General features: G+C 38.2%; 1 protein-coding gene across 1 annotated transcript; it reads left to right on the top strand.

The window, feature by feature from the left end:
* Positions 1 to 5,860: 5,860 nt before the first annotated feature.
* LOC139939673 (uncharacterized) lies at positions 5,861 to 22,550 on the top strand. Its single transcript, XM_071935735.1, has 8 exons — positions 5,861 to 6,343; positions 11,741 to 11,840; positions 16,194 to 16,368; positions 17,252 to 17,443; positions 18,182 to 18,423; positions 19,692 to 19,910; positions 20,434 to 20,629; positions 21,139 to 22,550. Exons 1-8 carry the CDS (start codon positions 6,242 to 6,244, stop codon positions 21,287 to 21,289), a joined length of 1,377 nt encoding a protein of 458 aa, XP_071791836.1. The 5' UTR covers positions 5,861 to 6,241; the 3' UTR covers positions 21,290 to 22,550.
* Positions 22,551 to 24,986: the final 2,436 nt, after the last annotated feature.

Raw genomic sequence — 24,986 nt, 5'->3', positions numbered from 1 at the left:
GTATTAGAAGAGGTGAAAACTAAGAATCACTCGGTATAAAATACTTCGATGGCTATCTTTACTAAAAGTGAAAATCATTACGACAAAATTACAAATTCGAAGGTTCTTAAAAGAGAAAACTCGTTTGATTGATTTGATTGCGTATCCTGTGTAGAGCTGTAGATTCATCTAACACTCGTAACCGCTATGGAAAACGTGTCTAAACCATACGACACGTACGAGTTCGTTTCAACCTCTTTACCAGTTTTAGGAATTGTGAAATACACGTGGAGGGTTGTATTCCATTCGCTGATTATGATATTGGGAGTGCCTGGTAACAGTTTGATCCTCTTGGTGTACAAGAACAAGAGACAGAAAACAAGCACACACGTCTTCATCATGACTCTGGCTATGGCTGATCTATCCGTCTGCCTGATGAGGGTGTTGGACATCGCAGCCGAAGCCTTTCATTTGGCAGGATACCTTACTCCACGGACTATCCACCTACTGCGGCCTATTGAGTACACAGCCGTAGGTACAGCCATTAAAGTTACGGCGTGGATTGCAGCTGACCGTTACGACTGCGTCTGCCGTCCTCTGAGGCGATTCTTCAGCCGCACCCGCTCCGAGAAAGCCGCCTGGGCTTCAATACTGCTGTCATTTGCCGTCAACATACCGTCAGTCATCGACGAGATCTCGGACTCCGACAGTGACTTTCTGATACTGTTCTTACTATCGTTTCAAGTAATTGCATACTTGATAAACCTCGCTATGATTATCATCTGCTACAGACTGGTCTACATAACAATTCGGAAACATGTTCAGGTGGGTACTAAATTCGCCATTCGTGGGAAAAATACATCAAATGTTCAGTCTAGAAACAAGACTAATATTCCATTGGTGTCGGGCACATCTAGTGATGTCGACCAGGAAAGCTATGGTGCACGTAAACACACCTTAACCATAACCGTAAAGGAGGGCACGGGAACCACGTTGGAAAACACAACAGGGCTAGGAGGAGAGCGCCCGGCCAAGGAAAATGATGAAGGCACCGTGCAATATATAATCTCCAACCTGGGCACTGATGCAAGCAGTAAAGGCACAGTTAAGGCCGGCATTACTGGTCCATCATCCCTCCATCGCAAGACAACAAAGATGCTCTTCATTGCTAGCGTGGTATTTCTGCTGACATGGATGCCATACTGGATCTTCGTTGGAAAGACACTCGCTCGCGAGATGGGAATAAGAATCAATCCGGTACTTCACCTAATAACAGACGAGGGGAGAATTTTCGTTTACGTAAATAACATTGTCAATCCAATCATATACGGCTTCTCAAATTCACGGTTTACAAAGGACTGCAGGATCGCTCTTGGTAAGATTAGATTCTTTTAAATTGGAGTATGTTGTTCATTGTTTGCTTGAACATACACGGAACGTTATGACATGGTATGTCGAACATTACGGTTTGTCGGACACTTTGGGTCGGACGTAATGGTGTGTCCACAAAAGATATGTCTCTTTTCACACACAGCGGCGGAACGGTATATATATATATATAACATAATCTATTTTAGCTAGATTTGTACATATGTAAACTGTATTTTCACCGAAGTCTGAACCTCATAAGGTAGCTACAACATTGAGTCTAAACTTAAAGCCCGAGGATACTTTAGGGTTGGGCTACACTGTTGGTCTTTGTGCTTGAATTCGCAAACTCTAGTGCCATGCCACACGAGGCAATTTATAGGCAACCAGTTCCAGGCAATCTCCAAAAGCATTCACATTTCAATGTTCAGGTATTTTTCTTGTTGATCGTAAGACATTGTTTGAAACCGACTCATTTGTACCAAAGTGGTCCTGTATGCACTGCAGTTGCATGGTTACCTCCAATTTGGCTGTAAAAGTAGCCTCGTGTGACAAGGCCCCAGGATTCGTCTAAAGATGAGTTGTCAAAGCTGCCAAGGGGATCTATTGTGGCATAATTCATTGCTCATTTATTTAGAAAAACCATGCGTATCCTAAAATAAATGTGAAAAGTGAGTTTTGATTTGGGGATGGCCACATTTCTGGTAGTTTTGTGTTTATGGTGGACTTGTATATTCAAACCTGATGTGTTCTTGTTTAACTGAATGAAATGTATTTATCTATATTTATTCATTCAACCTATTCGATCTCAGTATTAGTATATCTAATAATTTACTTTGTAAATGTTTTATTGAAATACAATTTACCTCATAAATAGCACTCGAGGAACGTATGTATTACTACAATGACAAGGAGGCCTATTTCTTTATGCTTACATTATTTCAAATCAATGTAATTTTAACAATATAAATGTAATATTCAATGTAAAATTACACTAATGGTCCTATATCTATTTCGAGGAAAATGAAAAGTCATTACTGACTGGTCAAAAACACGTGTCTTATCTGTTTTGGCAGCAAATTATTGAATGAATCAGATATGCATTAATCTCAGTACGATAGTCCTACCAGTAATAACGTCATCGGACTTCGAAGATGTTCCTGTCACCACTCACCATATTATAATTTTTATAATCAATTTCAAACCTTTAAAGCCGCGGTTCACTTATTAGTTAGTACGTTATAACTGAATCTGTAAACAAAATTGATATATCAAAAATCAACCAAGGTAACATCAACATGGACACCTTGTATTGTCAAAGACCAGTATTATTACTTGGTGTATCTCAACATGCATAAAATTACAAACCTGTGAAAATTTGAACTCAATCGGTCGTCGAAGTTGCGGTAAAATAATGTAGGAAAAAACACCCTTGTTGCAAAAGTTGTGTGATTTCAAATATCTTGAACTCGAGACCTCAGCTGTAGTGAGAAATGACTTTTTTTCTCAAAACTACGTTACTTCCGTGGGAGCCGTTTCTCATAGCGTTTTATACTATCAACATCTCTCTCCGTGGCTTGTTACCAAGTAAGTTTTTGTTTAAAGGAACACGTTGCCTTGGATCGGTCGAGTTGGTCTTTGTAACCGTTTTTTATAAAATGCATATGGGTAGAAAGATGTTGTAAAAGTAGAATACAATGATTCACACAAACATGCCTCGAAATTGCGTGGTTTTCCTTTTACCTCGTCGACTAACACATCGGCCATTCATGGGGGTCAAAATTTTGACCCCCATAAATGGCTGACCATGTTAGTTCGCACAGTAGAAGGAAAACCACGCAATTTCGAGGCAAACTTGTGTGGATCATTGTATTCTACTTTTAAAACATCTTTCCAACCATATGCATTTTTAAAAAAACGGTTACAAACGCTTTTGTTTTGACCAACTCGTCCGATCCAAGGCAACGTGTTCCTTTAATGCTATAGCCATTTTTTTGAGTAATTACCAAATACTGTCAAGTGCGTTTAAAAGCTTGAAGATTGATCATTAACCGAATAAGTGCAAGACACAACCCCTATTGTTGTGTGTGTAATCACTCAATGATTCGCATGTTTTTTTTTATATTCTAATGTGAGACTTTGTAACACTTGGTTGCAGCAGACATACCAGGTAAATTACCAGTGATTACGTTGTTTTGAGCCAGAACACATAACCAAGAACAGATTTACCTGGTAGGTCTGCTGCCACCTAGCGTCCAAAAAGTCCCACATGCATGCCTCGATATCAATGCATCGATTTATGTAAAAAGTGATTGATATAGAAACTAGTGTTGTTTTATTTAGTATCTTTCAAGGTAGTATATGTAATGTTATATCTGCCCACCCCACCAAACACTGTGAAAATTGTGTGACCCAGCAATGTGTGTACAAAGTGTCGAAGAAAAAGATGAGAGAAAATGCATTATTAGTTTCTGGCTGAAGTTACTATATCGTAGGATGAACTGCCGTACGACTAAATGCTAACACCCATAATTTGCTTAAAGGTTTACACCATTTAGACACGTAGGTAGTTTGACATTAATAAACAAAACTAAAGAAAATGTTAACTGCAAAATATGTTAAATGGATAGGCCTATTCAAGTAATTAATCGTTGTCAAAATCTGGTTCAATTTCACAGAACCTAAAAGCAAAAAAAGAAAGAAAAAGTATTTGCTTAATAAAGTTAAATGAACCATTTCGACTGGTTAAGTGTTTAAACTTGCATATGTTTAAACTTGCTTAATAGCTATGGAAACTTCAGTACATGTCGTAGCGTAGTATTTGTTAACTTAAAACCGGTTGGGTCAGTACTTTACCGATATGCCTAGTTGAAATATGTGGCGTAGGATCCCTCTTTATAAACGGATCCAGCAGAATGTTATCTCAAGCACAGTCAACGGAATTGCATAAGTAGAATGTGTAAAATAACACGAAATAACACTTCTACGTTTCAGAGTTGTAAAACAAATAAACGGTATTATCTGGTTGCAAAACGTCCATCGTGATGTGTTTGCTTGCTTTCTTTTTTTTCTTACCAGAAATTCCAGGGGTTCATAAATCTACAAGGCAACCAACACCATCGCAGTGTGTGGACGTTTTTACTTGAAAAACGTGTACACGTAAACAAAGTTCAGTGGACAATATTCCTACAAAACAAGTCCAAAACAACTTTACATGATAATATAGTATATTCTTCCTTTACCTCTATAGAAAAAAATGAATAATGAAAAATAAATACTACAGTTTACACAATGGTTTCAACAACCTTGTCATCTCCACGCGCATTTTGCTCGAGAATTAGCATAATTCATTTAAACCAAATCACAATGGGTACTAGGGTCGATTTCACATATGAGTTAGGACTCGTCTTATCTCGAGTTAGGACGGGTAACTCGTCCTTACTTAGGATTAATATTAAGGTCTGCATGCTACAGTGCAGGGTTGGGACTCGTCCTAAGTCCTAAGATTAGTCTTAAGTTAGGAAGAGTTTTGTGAAATCGACGGCTGGAGTTGAAAGGACATTTCTAACTGCCCCGTATTGAACTTTCCATACCGTAAATCAGGGAGGATTTATAGACAGATTTCGTGACTTTGGACGCAAGAATAGACAAACTATTATTTCTTGAATATAGTTTCTAAAAATAATGATATGGGTGATATTATGAATATTTAAAATGGCTATGGTTCTCATGTGCAATTCATTGCCTTATGCTTTCCACACTGAGTATGGGTATATAATACAGCCTCTTGGTGTTCTCCGTTATTGTATTATTATAGTTTATGTAGTTTCAAGTTTGAAAATCTTAAAACTGTTTTGAAAAAAAAAAACCCAAAACAACAACAACCAGGTTTTAAAACTGGCTGACCGAAGTCACCCAAACCCCGGGGTGACTTGAGACAAACGACGACAAAAATTCATGAAAACTAAATAAATTTAAGTTGGCTCTCTATGGTAAAAGCCTAATCAAATCCCGAAATGAACCCCACCAGAATCCCAGAGTGTTTATAAAAAAATAATCCCCCCCCATTTCTTACGAGCAGCTGTCAAAGGGAAAGCTGTCCGCAGGAGATTGTCCCCATTCACGTGGGCTAAAAAGGAGGATGATTCACGTGACGCGTTTCCGCGACTATCGTATTTGCATACACGTTTTTTAGCAACGGATACGGGAGCTCATATACGTCTAAGAAAAACGGATACTTTTTTGCAGAATTTTAATTCTTTCTTTTTTGTCCCGGATCAAAAAAATTTCCCACTGAAGTGTTTTCACTGGTATCGTGCTTGGTATAGATAGAAATATTTTAGACATTTGCAAGCAAGTCGATGAGAAAATGCAGTGTATAAAACACGGGTCTCTATCGGTCATGTTTGTCAGAAAAACACTCATGAGGAATGCGAGCGCACTCAAGTGAAACGGGTCTATATTTTGCGAAACCTCTGTATTCAATAGTTCGAACTGCGTGTTGCTAGTCCTAGTCTTCGCCACTGGTGGTCGACCTTGCCCATTTTTACCCAAACACGCATCGCTGGTTCGACAGAGTCAACAATGGCCAACCAATTCAAAGTTCTTGAATAGTATACAGCACATCAACCATCATGTTTAACAGTGTTACGTTTACCTCCATAGTATGCCTGCTAGATGAACCTTGAGATTAAAGACATTAATGACATTAATGTCAAACCACAGTTTACACGTCGAGTGCTGTATGTAGTTGGCAGTATCATCGAACACGTGCAGTTAACACTACTAGTTAAATACATTATGGTTTTGAATATTTCATGATCGAGTGTTATTGGGTCGGAGTTAGTGTACGTTCTAGCATAGGGAAAGGGGCTGTGTACCTCGTGATACAACGATGAAGGAGAGACACGGTGAGACGATAGAGCTGTTAACAACTGGGCGCCCTGCAGAAACCTCTACTACTGGGGTTGACCATGAAGACAACAGCAAACGGAACGTAAGTGTAAACATTGTGTAAAAAGAAACATCTTTGTGTAAAAAGAAACATCAGGCTAAGTGTTTTGGAGCACAATTCTGAGCAAACCCAACCGCCTCTCCTCATATTCGTCCATGAAGTTCGTGAACAGACTGTTAAAAGTTGCTAGAGGCTACTTACAATGTTTAAGTCCGTTCGGCTAAAAAAAAATCCAGATCGTATAGTGAAGATGAATTCATGGTCATGGGGGATTTACATAATAAGTAGTCGAGTGGAAACACAACAGATATCACTGATCTCTATTACTGACTGGATGGTTGGCTTATGTGTGTGCACAGGAAGTATATAGTTAAAGCATATTTCCGTCAACATTATCATAAAACGAAAATTTTATATAATAATTATGTTAACCATTGGAATTATTATTATTATTAGGCTATTATTATTAATTTGGCCAAATATGCAACAATCGTACAGCCATAAACATTATGAGAGAGAACGGATAATGAAAAATATAACATGATATAGGTAAACAGGATGTCTAGTTTATAAAGTGAGTGAATGTTCCCTTTGCCATGTTTTTAACAATTTTGTTTTTAACTCTCTTTTTAAAATTTCTTTTTTGTTTCTATTTTTATTTTATTTTTTAACGTTTTTGTTTTTTTCCTATTTATTTTTGTTTATATATATATATATTTTGTTTTTCTACTTTTTCTATTTATTTATTGTTTAGTTATTATCTTTTTTGTTGACGGTCATTTTTTTTTCTCTTTTTTTTCTAGTTGTATATAACGCTTTTTTAACTGATCGTGGAAAAACCTTTGTGTCTCTTGCCAATTTTTTTATATTTTGTTTTATTTTATTTTTTTAAATGTTTCTTTATTGCTGGTTAAGTTGATTTTTTGCCTGATGGGAAGGGGTGGGGCTATTTTGCATTTGTACTCTTTCTGCGTACTTGCTTTTTATTATCTTTCTGTTTTTGTCTTAATGTTCTTAATGTCTTTATAGATTTATTGTAAATAATTATAGATTTTTAATATATGGCCAGGGATATTGGAATTGAAGGCCTTCGGGTTACAGTTTTTAGGTAAACTTTTTTAATTCCAGGCATATGTCTCTGGCTTTTGTTTTGTACTGTATATGTTTGTACTTTGTATGTGTTTTTATGCCGAATAAATAATAATAATAATAACAATGGACCGAAGAAAAGCAAAAGCAGGAGTAAGGGACCGGGGATGGGGGAGAAGCGAATTATGGGTGTAGAGCAAAAATTGAAAGTACAAAGCTGATCCAGATAGGTAAACTGTAACCAAATTGACTTGGGACCAAGCCTACTCTATCTGTTGCACTTGCACACTAGCTGCAAGTCAAGTATAGATATCCTTGAAAATGGATACAGTAACAATGGATGTAGCATTTTTTGTACCAGGGAAAAACCAGTATAACGATGCCGCTTGATGATACATAATAAACATGAGACAAAAGACAAAACCAGCAGTACTAATGTACAACGGTAATGGTTACATGCTGGTACAATGCACAAACAAGACCAATGAAAAGTAAGCGAACAATCCAAACAATGGGGGTATATGATAATTATGATAATAAAATTATATATTCAGTTATGGTGTGAGCGGATAAGAGCACCGAACGTAACCTCTGGTGTTTCTTTTCAGCAGAGTGTAGGTTCGAATCCCGGTCGTGGCACTTGAGTCCCTGACCGAAACACTTAACTGTAATTGCTTCTCTTCAATCGGGGGTAAATGTGAATACATTTGCATGTGAGGGCAGGGATTCTTGTAACTGATTTATAGCTCAGTACACTACATATTTGGCAGCACAGACAAGTATACTCCCCAGGGAGCTGAGAAGGTTTAAGGAATAAATTGACCAGGAATGCTAATATCGGAAGCACCTTGAGACGCACTAAGGGTGTATAAGCGCTATATAAAAAAAACCCGATTATTACATTATTAATATTATTAATTTTTGGTTTTTACCCATATACACTCAGAAAAAGAATGGTAAAATAAAGTTATGTTAAATGTGTTAAGTAAAAAAATACTTAACATAAGTAAAAATTAATGAAAAATTTAAACAAAATGTTTATGTAAATAAAAAACTACTCAAAAAGTTAGTAAAACTAATAGTTTACATAACTTAGCAACTTTAAACACATATTATGTAAATTTTACTGAACTGGTTGTAAAAGTTTACATGGTGTTTAGTAAACCACAATGTTTTACTCAAGTGTTGTGCAAAATACGCAGCGTGTGACTTGTCTGCTGGGGTCGCGCTCTGCAGTACCACAGTGTAACCACACACACGTTCAAATGGATCTCATGAAGGAAAAACTTCTTGAGTGGAACTTCCCTCATTTAGTTGAGACGTTTGAAGGTAAGTACTATAACAGATTTCTGTATTGATGTTATTATCTGTAGTGATAGACTATACACGACTCGTTAGCACAGATAAAGGGACAGTTGAACGTCATATTTTGACTGACAAAACTTTTGAACAGTGACTTGAATATCACAAATACATACGTAGGTCTGATCAATGGTCCCCGTATTGTGCACACATGCATCGTTGGAGACCATTGTACACATGTACATCGCCACTGTGTTAAAGCACCACCACTGCATACAGCCACGGTGCATCAGGCCAATGATTGGGCTAACTTTTTGTTCAGAAGTACAATCAAATAACTTTTCACCATTTGTCTTTACAAGATACTGACAAATGATACAATTGACCTAAAATGCAAATTCTGGGAGAGGGGAATCGCACAAACACATCTACCCTTTGTTTATTTTAACCTTTTAAAGGATTTATTCAAGAAATCTCACCCCCCCCCCCCCCACACACACAAAAAAAAACGGAAGAAAGAAAAAGAACAAAAAGAAAAATCAGGTTTCAGGTAGTCTACTGTTATGTGGGATTGAATATATAGCACCAAAATTATCTCTCCTCCTTGGATCCTATCACCTTATTCCAGAACTGCAAGTATCCATCCTTGAACACTTTGTTAATTTGTTTAATTTTTAGGCCCCTATGTGTTTGTTTATTTATTTTATTTTATTTCAATTTTTATTTGTACTTTTTTAAATTTATGTGCATGTACATCATGTACAACTTGTATTGCACATACATTGCAGTACTGGAACATTGTCTCTATTGATCTCAAAGTGTTGTAATATGATAATTAAACCACTATTGATATCAAATAATGATTTAATGTGACATTGTGTGTACCCCATCCTTAAGACAATCAGATTAAATCATTATTTTACAGCAAAATTGGTTTAATTGTACAACACTTTGAGTTCATTACACACAATATACACGTGTAATACAATTTGTACTGCACCCCCATTGAAATTTAACGTATTGTGTTTAATATTATTCCCCTTTATGCAGGAAAACACAAGTTTGGATCAGTATTTGAAAGACATCAACAGGGACACCAGATCGCAACCATATGCTGATACTAGGTGGGTCTGCACTGGCTCCACAGCAAGTGTTCGTAATTTTTGAGCACAGTATGCATTTGTACAGTCATCCCTTGTGAAAGCACTGGATGTGTGTTTCAAAACACACTTTGTCTTCGACTTGAGCTACCAGGAGAAGTGTTCTGGCGTTTGGGAGTTCATTGAATTGTTGTGTTTGAACTCAAAGGCAGTGTGAAGAGCAGCACTATTCGAGAGTTCAGGGCTTACTATTCATCTTATGATTCATCTGATTAATGTTGACCATTCCATAAGCATTGTAGTTAAAGAAGTTCTTGCACAAAATGTTTGCAAATACGTATCAAAATCATAAGAGATGTGATAGTTGTGATAGTTTGGATTTATGGACCAACCTTACAGTTTAAAGAGGAACTCAAAGGTCCAATTTAAATTTGTATTCAATACCCTTCCAGTTTTGTCAAATTTGTGAAAATGTCAAATTCAACGCCGTTTTGATTGCTTAGCGACAATTAGGCTAAACCAACAATTCCCCATACAAATTGTTCAAACCCAAAATTGAATTTGACCTTGGAGTTCTTCTTTAAGCTGTGTTAGCCTGGAAGTATTTATTCTGACCTTGCCAATTAATGTTGACCATTCCAGAAGCATTGTAGTTAAAGAAGTTCTTGCACGTATTGTTTGCAAATAAGTATCAAAATCATAAGAGATGTGATAGTTGTAACAGTGTTGATTTATGGAACAACCTTACAGTTTAAGCTGTTTTAGCCTGGAAGTATTTATTCCGAACTTGCCAATTAGGTAGATTTTTTGTAATTTTTTAAATTCACTGAAATTGTTGATTGATTATGAAACATACAGAACACCCCATTTTGCACATGTGATGTTTTGGATTGTTAATGTTGTTACCATTAAATTTTTATTAAACAGTTGTTATCTTGAAATTCATGTTGTGGTCGCCAAGTCTCAGTATTTATGATGTGTCCGTTTATTACAGCCCTAAACTCCATGAAAGAACACTTTGCTAGTGTTCAACCCAAGCATTGTGTATTTTATTACCAGTTTTAAAGGCAAACAGTTTACATTAAAAATCGGTAAATACTTTACTTCAAAATTAAGTAATTATTTTACATGAGTGGGTTTATACCCAGCAATTCAGTAAAAAAAACTACCCAATATTGATGTAAAGTTTTACACAACTATTTACATTGTAAAGCGGTAAAGTCTTTACTTCAAAATTAAGTAATATTTTACATGAGTGGGTTTACCCAACAATTCAGTAAAGAAAACTACCCAATATTTATGTAAACTTTTACACAGCTATTAAGCAAGATATTACCCAACGCCTGTTGGGTAAAGTTTTACCTAATAGTTATGGTGTTCGCCCACTACATCTAAAACAGGTAATATTTTACACAAGTTGTGTAATCTTTTCTCTGTGTGTACACCGATGTGTGTAGCATTGTATACTCAGTACTTTCCCGAGTCCTGTGAAAAAAATCACAGGCATTTTACTCGGGTGGGATTCGAACCCACGACCTTTGCAATTCTAGATCAGTGTCATACCAACTAGACCACCGAGATTGCCCGGTAGCTAGAGGCAGTTCGAATCCTATGTTTTAGCAGCGGGTACTGCAATTGCAATCTCGGTGGTCTAGTTGGTATGACACTGATCTAGAATTGCAAAGGTCGTGGGTTCGAATCCCACCCGAGTAAAATGCCTGTGATTTTTTTCCCAGGACTCGGGAAAGTACTGAGTATACAGTGCTACACACATCGGTGTATATGGGTAAAAACCAAAAATTAATATTCTTTATCCCCGATGCAAATTTAACATCTATTATTAATATTAACAACAATTTTTTTAATTTTATTAATTTATAATTGAAATCCAACAGCGGTATCATTAAAAATATTTAACACTTCTTCAATGGCTCTTATTAATCCTCAGGAGCACCGTAAACTGAATATGCCAGTTGTGGTGATTATGATCACTGGGAAAGTCGTAGGGGGAGGTCTCCTGCTAGTTCCGATCGCCTTGAGTAATATGGGTGAGTTTGACACAGCTATAGCTAACACTAGACTAGTCTTGATCCAATACGTCACTCTCTCATACTCGTAACGTAACGTAACGTAACGTAACGTAACATAACGTAACTAAACGTAGCTAGCGGGCGATACCTCGCGCTGACCTTGGTAGCGAGACTAGACGTGCGCTGTCCATGCATGTAGCATGAATGGGAAACAATCCATGTGAAGGTCTTTGCACCAAGACTAAGACTTTAAAAGATGCTTTTCAGCATCTTATAAAGTCTTAGTCTTGGTTCAAAATTTGCTTCGGGGATAAAGAATATTAATCCTGTTTTTTCCTCGTATATACCGATGTGTGTTCACTGTATACTTAGTATTTATCCGATTTCTATGGTGGCCCCGAAGGGACATCGCATAACGCAAACGTGTGCGCACACGTATGCAATGTCGTGAAACAAATCGCGAATATATGCGCACACGTATACAATATCGTGAAACAATTCGCGAATATGTGCGCACACGTATGCAATGTCGTGAAACAATTCGCGAATATGTGCGCACACGTATGCAATGTCGTGAAACAAATCGCGAATATGTGCGCACACGTATGCAATCTCGTGAACCAAATCGTGAATATGTGCGCACACGTATGCAATTTCGTGAACCAAATCGTGAATATGTGCGCACACGAGTGCGATTTGTTTTGCAATGTCGTGAATTTTATTGCATACCATGTTGCATACCATTAGGATGATGTCATAGTTGTGGATAATTTGTTACCGATCTAGGGAGTACTGTGGCGCTACAGCAGGCTCCCTCTGTAAAGCATGTGTATACCCAGGAACTTGGCACCAGGCCAAGGACGACCACACGCCTCGCTTGCCTCACAACAAAGACTACTGCTGCAATGACTACCGCTTATCTCACTGTTGGAAAGAAACCCCCCAGATCATTAGACATTTTATTCAAAGGTATGCAACATGGTATGCAATAAAATTCACGACATCGCAAATAATATTCGCAGACGTGTGCGCACATATTCGCGAATTGTTTCACGACATTGCATACATGTGCGCACATATTCGCGAATTGTTTCACGACATTGCATACGTGTGCGCACATATTTGCGAATTGTTTCACGACATTGCATACGTGTGCGCACATATTCGCGAATTGTTTCACGACATTGCATTCGTGTGCGCACATATTTGCGAATTGTTTCACGACATTGCATACGTATGCGCACACGTTTGCGATATGCGATGTCCCTTCAGGGCCACCATAGATTTCTGTGGGGAAAAATACACAACAGCGGAGTCCGTCCGCTCATGCGTGCAATCACCGCGGTCACTGATGGGCAGCACTGAGTGACCTACACAGCACTATAATAGAGAAAGGGCAAGGAACAAATTCCTTGCTCTATGCTGAAATAGAACTCTCTAAATGTAAAAGAGTAAAAAACACCACTCTTTACTATCTTTACATTTAGAGCTGTCCTTCATATGGCTCTTCAAAAAGACTCTGGTGGTTATTTTACTCTTTTAGTAGAGGAGTGAACTATCACTCAAAAAGATGCAAACTTCGATTTAAAAGAGTGGAAGACCACTCGAAAAAGAGTTGTCCTTCATATGGGCTCTTGAAAGAGTGCTTTTTCACTCTTTTACATTAAGAGAGAAAGGGGAGAGTCAGTTAAAGAATTTTCTGTCATACCAGAGTGATGGGACAACCTGCCCGATCCGAGTGACCCACATAGCACTATAATAAAGAAAGGGCAAAGAACAAAATTCCTTTCTCTATGCTAAAATAGACTGAAAGGGGAGAGGGTTAAAGAATTTTCTGTCATACCAGAGTCTCAGTTAAAGTCCGTCCCACCACAATGGGAGTTCAGCAGTGTGTCCTTGCATGAGTGCGCAGGTTTGCACGCCCGAATGATGACATAACGACGAGAACAATGCACGCAGAGCAAGATCACACACCACCTTTCAGCACAGGGGTCCGTAGAGAACAACTGTACAAAATGGCGCTACTCGTCATCATTTATACTCTAATCCTACGTGTCCTTGAGGATGCACCGGGGCCACTAAATTAACTCCCAAAGCATACAGTGGAAAATGTTAAATAAATAAAAAAAGAATATTTAGAAGTCTCACAGCTTTTTACAGTAAGGGAATAATTCTTCACTGACTATTGAACTTTAACCCTCTGCCCAATTTAATAATAAGGGGAGTCGCAGCTCTGCACCCGTCGATGTATTCCCCCCTCAAAGCCAAAAACACCCCTACACCAGTGTTATTTTTCCAAACGTCTGAGCAGCAATCTTTAAAAATGTCCCTACACCTCTCAGCAAATATGAACATTTTTCAGGGCCCAATGTAATCCAAAATACACCAAACTGGAAGACAACAACCCCAGGTCACAAATGGTCACTTTTTGGGTCATTCAAATCTTTTAGATATAGAATATTTTGAGGGTAAACAAAAGATTATATTTAGCTCTACCTGTTTTATCGTTGTGGTACCCGCTGCCAAAACATAGAATTCGAACTGCCTCCAGCTACAGGGAAATCTCGGTGCTAAGACACCGCTTTAGAATGGCAAGGGTCATGGGTTCGAATCCCACCCAAGTAATTTGCCTGTTATATATTTTTTCACAGGACTCGGGAAAGTAGGGCCTACTGAGTGTACAGTGTAAACAAACATCGGTGTATGGGTAAAAACCCAAAACCCAAATAGGTATAATGAGCTCGATGAGCTGTTTTCTCCTATTTAGTGGGGTGTGACCCTTTAGCATCCAAGAACATTCCGCCCGAACTCGCTCAATGAACCGATCCGGCCTGTCAATCAAACTGTGCGCGTTCACCTATTTGACCAATCACAGCAATGATTGTGGTCGGACAAACCATAGATATAAAATAGAATAACTAGATCGGCCGCGCGTACATACGCGGATTCTGGCATGGGGGCTGCCATTGCCTATCTCCCGTGTACATTTTCTGTGCGTTGCCGTCAGCACGTGACTTATTGCCGTCAGCACGTGACATTTAGCGCGTCAACGGCCTATCTCCCGTGTTCATTTTCGCGCGTCGCCTTTCGAACGTGAATTTTTTACCGCGTCCATGGCGAACAAAATTTTTTTCCTACACAGGCAATGGCGCGTATGTACGCGCGGCCGATCTAGTTATTTAATTCTATATCTATGGGACAAACTCGGTCATGCGTGCGCGTATATTTGGCACGCGCGGCAAAATCGTGCAGAATATCATTGGGAGTGCTCGGACACGTGTCTTGCTCTCGTGCGCAGTGGGTGGAGCTTAGTGGAAAGCCGGAACGGTCCATTGTATTTATGGGTTGAATGAGGGTATTTTAAATGAGAGCGCTATAAGAAGAAGTATGTACAGCTTCCGTGTTACAGTACATTATCTCCTGTGCCCCCAAAACTGGCATATGGGTGTCTTTTTAGGAACATTTGTGTTCGTTTGTTTGTTTGTTTGTCAAAAGAATTAAATATCACAAAATTTGAGATAAAACTTTAAATTTGTCTTGAGTAGAAAAGGGGGAAACAAGCTCAATGCAACCCCTTTTTGGTACTCAGTGTGAGCAGCTTGTATGAAGATAGCCTGAATATCTGACGTCACACTCGTGAATTACGCCAGAGAGTGGCCTCAAGCATTGGTAACCCCCCGTCCATAATCACCTTTCACCTACATTAATGTATGCAGACAACCGAAAGTGCAGTAGCCTACATCCAGCCGCGACCTGCAAGATCCCAGTCCCCATCACTGAATTCCGCCAGCGCACCCCATACATAACACAGTGCACAGTATGTGTACAGCGTACATGTACACATACGTACTGTACATGTACTGTACGATCTGTACGGTACAGGTACGGTACATGAGTACTTTCTAAGTGTTGTTTGAGCCACGTGTACGAGGTTGAAAGTACAAAGACACGACTGTACTCACGACTACGCTATACTGTTCTCGCTGTACAATGTACTGCACAAACAATGCATACGTTGTTCGGGTATACACTGCATGCAGTTTTGTTGCCGAATCGTGCCGCGCACCGGGCCGGGGCACACTACGCCAACAGCCTTACATCAAGGCTAAAAGTGCAGCTGCCCACTTCACATCGGACCAATCAAAACACAGATACAGAAAAGGCTTATACGTCACTGCACGTTAAACCAATGAAATCATCGTATCCAATGGAATCACTGGTTCTGAAAAGCAGGTATACCTTGCGGATAAAGACAGGGTACCAGTCTAGTGTGAAGGTATGCGTGGCTTACAGTGGAAATACGTCACTCTAACGTACGGATTCCAGACTCACAGCTTGTAACCAATCAATATTGTATCTTCTTTCTTATAGGTTGGTATGGCTTTATCTTCCTTTTCCTTTGCTGCGTGACGTCAGCTTTTACAGGAGTCCTCCTGTCGAGGTCGTGGCTCGTACTCATGCGCTGGTACCCGGACGAGTACCTGGATGAGATCAATAGGCATCCGTACCCTTCCATCGGTTACGTGGCATTTGGGGATGCTGGAAGGTGAGATGTGGTTTGGTCAAAGTTTTACAAATTTTGCTATCCGGGCAATCTCGGTGCTCTAGTTCGTAAGACACTGCTACAGAATTGCGAAGGTCGTGGGTTAGAATCCCACCCGAGTAATATGTCTGTGATTTCTTTCACAGAACTCGGGAAAGTACTCAATATACCAACCAAAACTAATATTCTTTACCACCAATGCAAAGTTGTCACTCTTTTGATAGAGAAACACGTGAGCTGGTCTTTTGAATAAATAGCCCCGTACACAGTGCATCTCCAAATCAAATTGAGGTTGTGAGTTCTCAAAGGCTTAATACTTTCCTAAGAATTGTTTCTTCAATTAAATAGTTAAAATTTGAAAAATATAATATTTCAAATGATAGTCCAACACCAATGGTGCCAAGTCAATGACTGAAATAGCTCAACATTGGCTCTAAACATAATGGTAACAAAAACACCTATATACTGATTAAGTATGTTTTCAAAGAAGAAACCTAAAAGGCACTTTTGGTAACTACTCATATTATCATAAAAAAATTACTTGGTAACGAGCATTGGATAGACGTTGATTGTGTAAAACATTGTCATAAATAGCTCCCTCTGAAGTAACATAGTTCTCTCTCAAATATTTAAATACTTCATACCTCAAGCCTTTTGTTGTGCATCTGAAGCGCGCGGAAATGTGTACGACAAGGGTGTTTTTTCTTCAATAATCTCTTGCAACTACGATAATCAATATCGAGTCCAAATTTTCACAGATATGTCATGCTTATGTTGGGAGAATACTGGTCTTTAACAGCTACCCAAGATGTCAAGTTTTGTTTTGTTTTTACTTCCATCAAGTCGTATTCAAGTTGTATATACACGTTTTTATCTTCCCAACAAGGCGAGTGACTGCCATTTTAACCGCCATCTACGGGTTTGGGTTTACGGTTGCGTCTTACCTCCTAGTGGCAGACGTTGTTCAGTTAATATTCGTCAAGCTCCTTCATGTGCAAGTTTCTATGTGTGCCTTGATTGCCACTGCTGTGCTTTCCGCAGCTCCCTTGCTGTGGTTTGGGTCACCAAAGGATATGATGTAAGTTTCATTAGAGCTAAACCCAATACATAGAACTTAGGACTAGTCTTAGGACTAGTCCTTACTTAGGACAATTTCTAACTTAGAACTAGTCCTAGGATATGGGCCAGTCCTAACTTAGAACTAGTCCTAGGAGATAGGATAGTCCTAAATTAGTAATTCGTCCTAACTCGAGATAAGATATAGTCTCAACACTTAATGAATTCCACCCCTGGACACTTTTTGTAATTAAAAAACCAACTGTAAGCATAAAAACTTACTTGGCAACAAGCAATGGAGAGTTGTTGATAGTATACAACATTGTGAGAAACAGGTCCATCTGAAGTGTTAAGTAGTTTTTCTGAGGAAACTTCACACTCATAAAAGATTTCAGGCCTGAAGCCTTTTATTGGGCATCAGAAAGCACAACCATTTATTTGTGCAACAAGGATGTTATCCTCGTTGTTCTTTTGCAACTTTGATGACCAATTGAGTCCAAATGTTCACAGATTTGTTGTTTGTACGGATTCATCAAGTGAAAATACTGGTCTTTTGCCAATTACCAAACGTGTCCAGTGCCTTTGAAATATATATTCTCAAAAGAATGTTATTTAAATCAAAAACCACTGTTTTTTATACAAGAAAAGAAAGTTATAACTGAACTTCCCTTATAACCTTGGAGTGCAACTTGCGTAATTACTGATCTTATGAAAAGATCACCAACATTACAGGAACAAACTTCGTTATATCTTCCAATAGAATCGTTTGTATAGTATCCGGCTCCACTAGCGTGCTGGGATACCTATCTCTTGGCATTGGATCCCTGCTGGACATTGGTGCCTATCCTGACACTGTTCATGCCAAACCAACAGTGTTTTCAGTACTTGGCTCTCTTGGTCTCATTATGACGGCATTTGGTGGACAGTTTGTTATACCTACAATCCAGCACGATATGAAGAACCCAGAGGACATGCCCATTTCAGCAATAATGGGGTATTGTGGTGAGTTGCTCAAAGAATTTTTTTTCGGGGAACTGTTAAGCTCTTATAGATGAAAATGCTTAATTTCTTGTCAACTTTCTGCCTTTCAAATGAGCATTCTTGTCTCAGCAGGACCATTGCTGTGATCTGGAGGTCCAGATAAATGGTCAAGACCAAGACTTGCAGGTTAAGATAGTGGAAAAGACGTCCAAAGTATTTCAAAGGAAAACTGAGACGAGGATGTCCAAGGAAAAGAAAAGTGTAGACCGAATTGTCCAAGCTTAAGTGGAGACTTGGACGAGGTGGGCAAAGAGGAAAAGGGAAACCAAGACAAAAGGAATATGTAGACCTACAGGTCCAAGCTAAAGTGCGCACTTTGATAAGGTGGTTAAAGGAAAAGGGAAACACAGATAAAGGGAAAATCTAGACGGCGAGGTCCAAGCTGAAGGGGAAACTTGAATGGCGATGTCAAGGGAAAGGGAAACCCACACAAAAGGAAAAACTAGATAGAGAGGTCCAAGCTGAAGGGAAACTTGGACGAGGAAATCAAAGGAAAAGGGAAACACATAAAAAGGGAAAAACTAGACCGAGAGGTCCAAGCTGAAGGGAAACTTGAATGAGGATGTCAAGGGAAAAGGGAAACACATACAAAAGGAAAAAATTGACCGAGAGGTCTAAGCTGAAGGGAAACTTCGATGAGGATGTAAAAGGGAAACCCAGACAAAAGGAAAAACCTAGACAGAGAGGTCCAGGCTGAAGGTGGAACTTGGTTTAGGAGGTCAAAGGAAAAGGGAAACCCGGACGAGGAAAACTTAGTCAAAGAGGTCCAAGCTGAAGGGGAAGAATTCACTAGAGAAGGTGCACGGAAATTTACTTTCTATGACAGCACATTTTTCAGGTAATTTAAAACCATTGGACCCTTCCGGTAAACAGTATTGTCCAAGGCCCACACTTCGTGTATCACAACTTCTATATAAAATTTAGGCTCAATCGGTCATCGGAGTCGGGAGAAAATAACTGGAAAACCCACCCTTGTATCCGCACGTTTCGCCGTGTCATGACATGTGTTTAAAATAAGTCCGTAATTCTCTCTATCGAAAATTGATATTGTTTTTACCGTTTTCTCAAAAAGTAAAGCATTTCATTGAACAATATTTCAAGAGAACTCTTTTACCACTACCTTCTGTTAAACCTGTAAGTTATGTGTAAATCTGTGAACTTTTATTTGTTTTTCTGTACCGAAAGGGTCCAATGGCTTTAAATAACTATCTTTGTCGCACCTGATACAGGTATCGGTGTGATCTATGCTACACTCGGTCTCGTTAGCTGTCTTGTCTACGGGGATCTATTTGAAGTCGTCGGTTCAGATAGCATCATCGATCTGATCACAACAGAGTCCTTCCAGTTCATAGCGATAGTATGCATCTCTATTCATATGCTCATTGCAGGCGTTCTTTTAAACAATCCTCTATTTCAAGATTTGGAAAACTACTTGGATATTCCTTACAGTGAGTATGATATTTTTTTATAGTGTTCTAGTGACTACTTGCATTTGCCTTGATAGCAGTCAATTTAGTTCGGTATACTAGCTCCTAAATGGCGAAATGTATACACTCGGTTAAAGTTCGTTATGGCCTCTCAAAGTACAGATTGTGACAACATTACAACACCTAAACATTTGGATAAGTGTATACTAACGGTATACTATAATTACTGACTTAAACACTTAGAGACCTACAGTTTTTGCAATCGGTAACCCTGGCATTGTTAAAAATAAGTCGCGGTTGTGTCATTTGCTTTTCGGAACAGACCTCTGCTTTTTTATAAAAGAGATCATCACTACAGATGATAATGAACTATTTCAAATGATTTATTAAAATAACATTAGAGCCTTTTGGAGATTGGTTAACTTCCACCGATCCCGGACATTTTTTACGCATGCTCGAAAACCTAGTCTGCTGCCACCTCTTGTAATGTCTGCTGCCACCCAGCGTTCCAAAGTCTCACATTGATTTTTTTCTTTCTCCACAGCCATCACATGGAAACGGATTTTACTTAGGTCAGTCTTCTCAATTTTGGTAGTGTGTGTTGCTCTTTCTGTCCCGAGCTTCTCGTCTTATCTCGCTGTCGTTGGGGGCGCCATTGCGGCATTGGTAAACGGCATTCTACCCTGTGTTGTGTATGTAAGGCTCGCATCCATGGAAGCACCGGCCGGCAAGAAGCCAGAGTAAGTCATTACGCAAGTAATGTTTCATTCTTCAGTAGTTTCATGGGGTAACCTTTTAAAGTATTATTTTGCCATTTCTTGTTTTTTATATTTTACTCAGTGTACTTTGAAGCCGTTGATTTCTTCAGTATATTTTTGTTAAACATGCATTGTGCATTTTCAACTTCTTTTTTATACATAAATATAACCCCAAAGCGTTTTACAAGAAAAATGTCTTTAAAAATTCTTCTCTTTTGCTCTAGGACAGAGTACAAAGTGTATTATTATAAGAAATATATATATAACAAAATAATTCAGATCAACTCATTCTAGAACTATAAATCATAAGCAGCATCAGAAGAATTTCGAGACCGGAAAAGTCTGCTACCCCCTAGCGCTTCAAAAGATTCCAATAAAAACATAAAAACATCTGCGGTTGTTTGCTTCTCTTATATATTTTTAATCCGCATTTTCAATTACTTAACTTGATTAATGACATTGTATTCCTTTTGTATGCTTTTACGTTACAGAGGTCCGTTGAAATGGTACTTCACCCTAGCTATTCTCACAGTCATTGTTTTATCTACGTGTGGTGGTCTGGTGTCGACCGTGACGGGCATAACCAACCTGATTAATAATGAGAACAACTCAACACTGCCATGCTATATCCAGTTCCATTAAACACACTGGATACTAATGTCAAAGGCCAGTCTTCTCACTTGGTGTATGCATTAAAGGCAGTGGCAGTTGATAATTACTCAAAATAATTTTTAGCATAAAAACCTATTTGGTTACAAGTAACGGAGAGCTGTTGATATTATAAAACATTGTTAGAAACGGCTCCCTCTGAAGTAACGTAGTTTTCGAGGAAGAAGTAATTTTCCACGAATTGGATTTCGAGACCTCAGATTTAGCAATCAAGCAATCGACTATGTCATTTTCAGAAGGAGCCGTTTCTCACAATGTGTTAAACTATCAACCTCTCCCCATTACTCGTTACCAAGTAAGGTTTTATCCTAAAAAGAATTGCGTGCCGTCGTTTGGAGGGATTCATTATTAAATTACCATATCAAGCACACGGTTAAATGACAAAAATGACAATGCTGGTGTTTTTCTTTTATACTGAAAAACATTCTGATTCTAATTATTTTCAAATTTGTTTTGTTCCATTATAGCATTATTTACTTTTCTGTTCTAATATTATAGTAGAATGGTCATACCATCACACATAATTTGAAATAAATGTCTGTACCAGTACGATTACTAACTTGTCTTTATAGCGGATTACAATGGATGCTATTTTTTTATACGCATATGTCGGACGGAGAAAGCATATTTACCTCATCGGGAAACATAGAATCCAAACTGTGTTATAATATATACATATATTTATGAAAATGTAGAAACATGGATTTGAGTCAAATTTTATTGAGTATTAAACACGGTTCTCATTCTATAGCTAGTTTCAGATTTGTATCATATCAACACCAAACTGAATGCTGGAGATGTAGTCACTTTTAGTATACATGTACATCATATAGACTAAGTCCACACTGTGGACAGGCGATGCTGAAAATGTACTTTTTAATTGAGTGCCATGCTGAGTTGAGACAAAGTGTGTATATTGTAAATTTCACCAAAATGTCTTCAAGAGTATATAACAAATTGTGTCTTTTTCAAGAGAAATAATTGTCACTTGCATTGCAAAATATTTTTTCAAATTCAATGAACTGAAAGAGAGGTCAAAAGTTAATGTTTGAAGTATAATGTGTATTATTTATAAATGTTTTCCCGTTATCCTTATTTTTCAAACACTTCCATTTAATTTAATGTTATGTATATCAAATAATGTGTGTTTCCCTCCCCCATCAGGGTTATGATGGTATATTCCAAGACGGAATAAAACAGTCAGTAATCGGCTGAAATTTCAATATCACCAGTAGTATATAGTTCTTTTGGTCAATCTTTATAATATAGGTGTAATAATTGTGATTGCCACGTTTTGGTGTTCAATAGGTTTACAATTTAACAAACGCCGCGTCACCTAAAATGCGCACTCCAATGAATAACGCACAGTGGCAATGACCACCATAATGGCACATCCAAGATTATTCTGATGATCAGGTGAATTGGTTCAATACCCTAAGATGGTGCTTGATTAACATCGTGCTTTCGTACAGGTTGTACTATAGGGCTGGATTCGAACCAACGACCACTGCATTCTCTTGCACGATTTGAACTGTCCTCCTTTAATGCACCGGGCACGCTCGGCCCGGCATTTGTGCAATCCATGTTGGGAACCCTCACAGCTTCTAACTTTGAATCAATGCATTCTACTAGTCTCAACTACTCAACAACTATTCTTTTTCATATTAATTCAATTCTTGCAAAGTATAGGCTACTCCAGGTTCGTGTGACAATGTTCCAATATCAATCAAACTGAATCTATTTTTATATTTATTTTTTATTAATCAAAGTATTTGAAATTACACCCTGCAAGTAACCATATCCATACCCTATTGTAGTATACTATTGTTTTAAATGTCCGAAAACGCAATTTGGTACGTAAAAGAAAAATTTTTAGTTGCAAATTTTTGGGGGTAATTGTCCCCAGTTTCCCACACGCAAATAATTTAAATGTTCTATGACTCTTGATATAGGCACACGGCGAGTCGTGGTCATGACGTGCTTTATTACTAAAAAACAAATTTGGTTTTATAGTGGAGATTGGTTGTTAATGTTAACATAAACTGTTGGTAAGAAGCCTAATCGCCGCTTTTTGGAATAGTGTAAAGCTTTTTAAGAGGGATTACACTTCAAAATAATGTAGCTATATAAAAAGAGATTAGTTTCAAACTGAGATTCGTTATACTGTCACAATGCTTCTCAACGGATTATTCTGCCCCAGTGGCCGATTCCACAAAGAGCTAAGATTGATCGTAACTGAACATCAGTCGTAGTTGCTTAGTAAAGTGTGATGTCACTATGGTGATACTGACAAGTTGTCATGCGATGGATGTTATTGCTTTGTTAGTTTTATTGTTTGCATCTATAGGCCTTATATATTTTTTGAACTGATATGGACATTTTGATCACTTCGGCTTGTCGGCGGTATCTCAACAACCACATTAGTAATTGAATGTTTCACATGTTAGTTTTACTGTTTGCATCTACAGGCCTTGTACATTTATATAGGACTAAAATCATCGACGGATCTAAAAACCGAGGTATCCTCTGCTTTTGGTCAAATAATAACGTAAAACAACAAACGCCCGCCCTCCCAAATCGCTGGTCACCAATTACAAAAGGGCAGTGCCTTCAAGGTCGCGTGTTACACTGAGTGTGCAGTGTCTCTTAATATAAACTCAAACACTGACCCAGCAAAATTAATGTCTTCCAAGGGCGATCGTCAAAACTTTAACCCTGGAAAACTTTTTGACAAGTTTAAGAAATACTTCAAGTTCACCAAGATCGAAACACGCAAATAAGCAAAAAGTGCAACGAATCCGAGCTGAAATAAAACCAAAACAAAAATAAGCTATATAATCGAGAGACTTATACTTAATATAGTCCTAAACGGCCACGTTTGGTAATCACGCTTTAATGACAACATACAGAAGGTTACAGCAGCTTTCGATAGTATCAAGCATTTTGAAAAATATTTTGGCTTCGAGGTAATGATGTTATAGAAAAACATAGTTTTCTTCACCATGGAAGCGTTACTGTCAGCAACATTTTCAGATAGTGTGTTCAAATTACGGATTATGCTTCCTTTGTGTGTATATAATTGCTCTGGATCTTAAAGAATCTTTTAGAAATGAAATTTTCTCAGGTAAGTTTAATTTAAAACAATCAAACGATACAAAAAATAAAGGTTAATTTCCCCCTTTAAAGACATGGTTATTGCACATTTCATATTATTAAAGGCAGTGGACACTAAATAATTGTTAGCATAAAACCTTACTTGGTAGCGACTAATGGGGAGAGGTTGGTAGTACAAAACATTGTGAGAAACGGCTCCCTCTGAAGTGGAGTACTTTTCGAGAAATAAGTAATTTTCCACGAATTTGATTTCGTTACCTCAGATTTAGAATTTGAGGTCTCGAAATAAAGCATATGAAAGCACACAACTACGTGTGACAAGGGTGTGTTTTCTTCCATTTTTATCTGGTCTTTGGCAATTACCAATAACGTCCAGTGTCTTTAAGTTGCTCTCGACAAAATAAAGGTGTAGCCCTTCTCCAAAAAGGTGCCGTTAAAAAATCAATACTTCTTACAGCAGAACAAAAAAAGAAATAACAGTTACACAGCAAGGGTGGCTGAGTCACAATTCAGCATATATGGACAAAGGAGGACCCCAGCAGTCTTCAGAGAAAAA

Source organism: Asterias amurensis, chromosome 7, assembly GCF_032118995.1.
Source record: "Asterias amurensis chromosome 7, ASM3211899v1".
Lineage (NCBI taxonomy): Eukaryota > Metazoa > Echinodermata > Asteroidea > Forcipulatida > Asteriidae > Asterias > Asterias amurensis.
The sequence above is the reverse complement of the archived record's forward strand: the minus strand, read 5'-3'. Positions and strand labels throughout refer to the sequence as shown.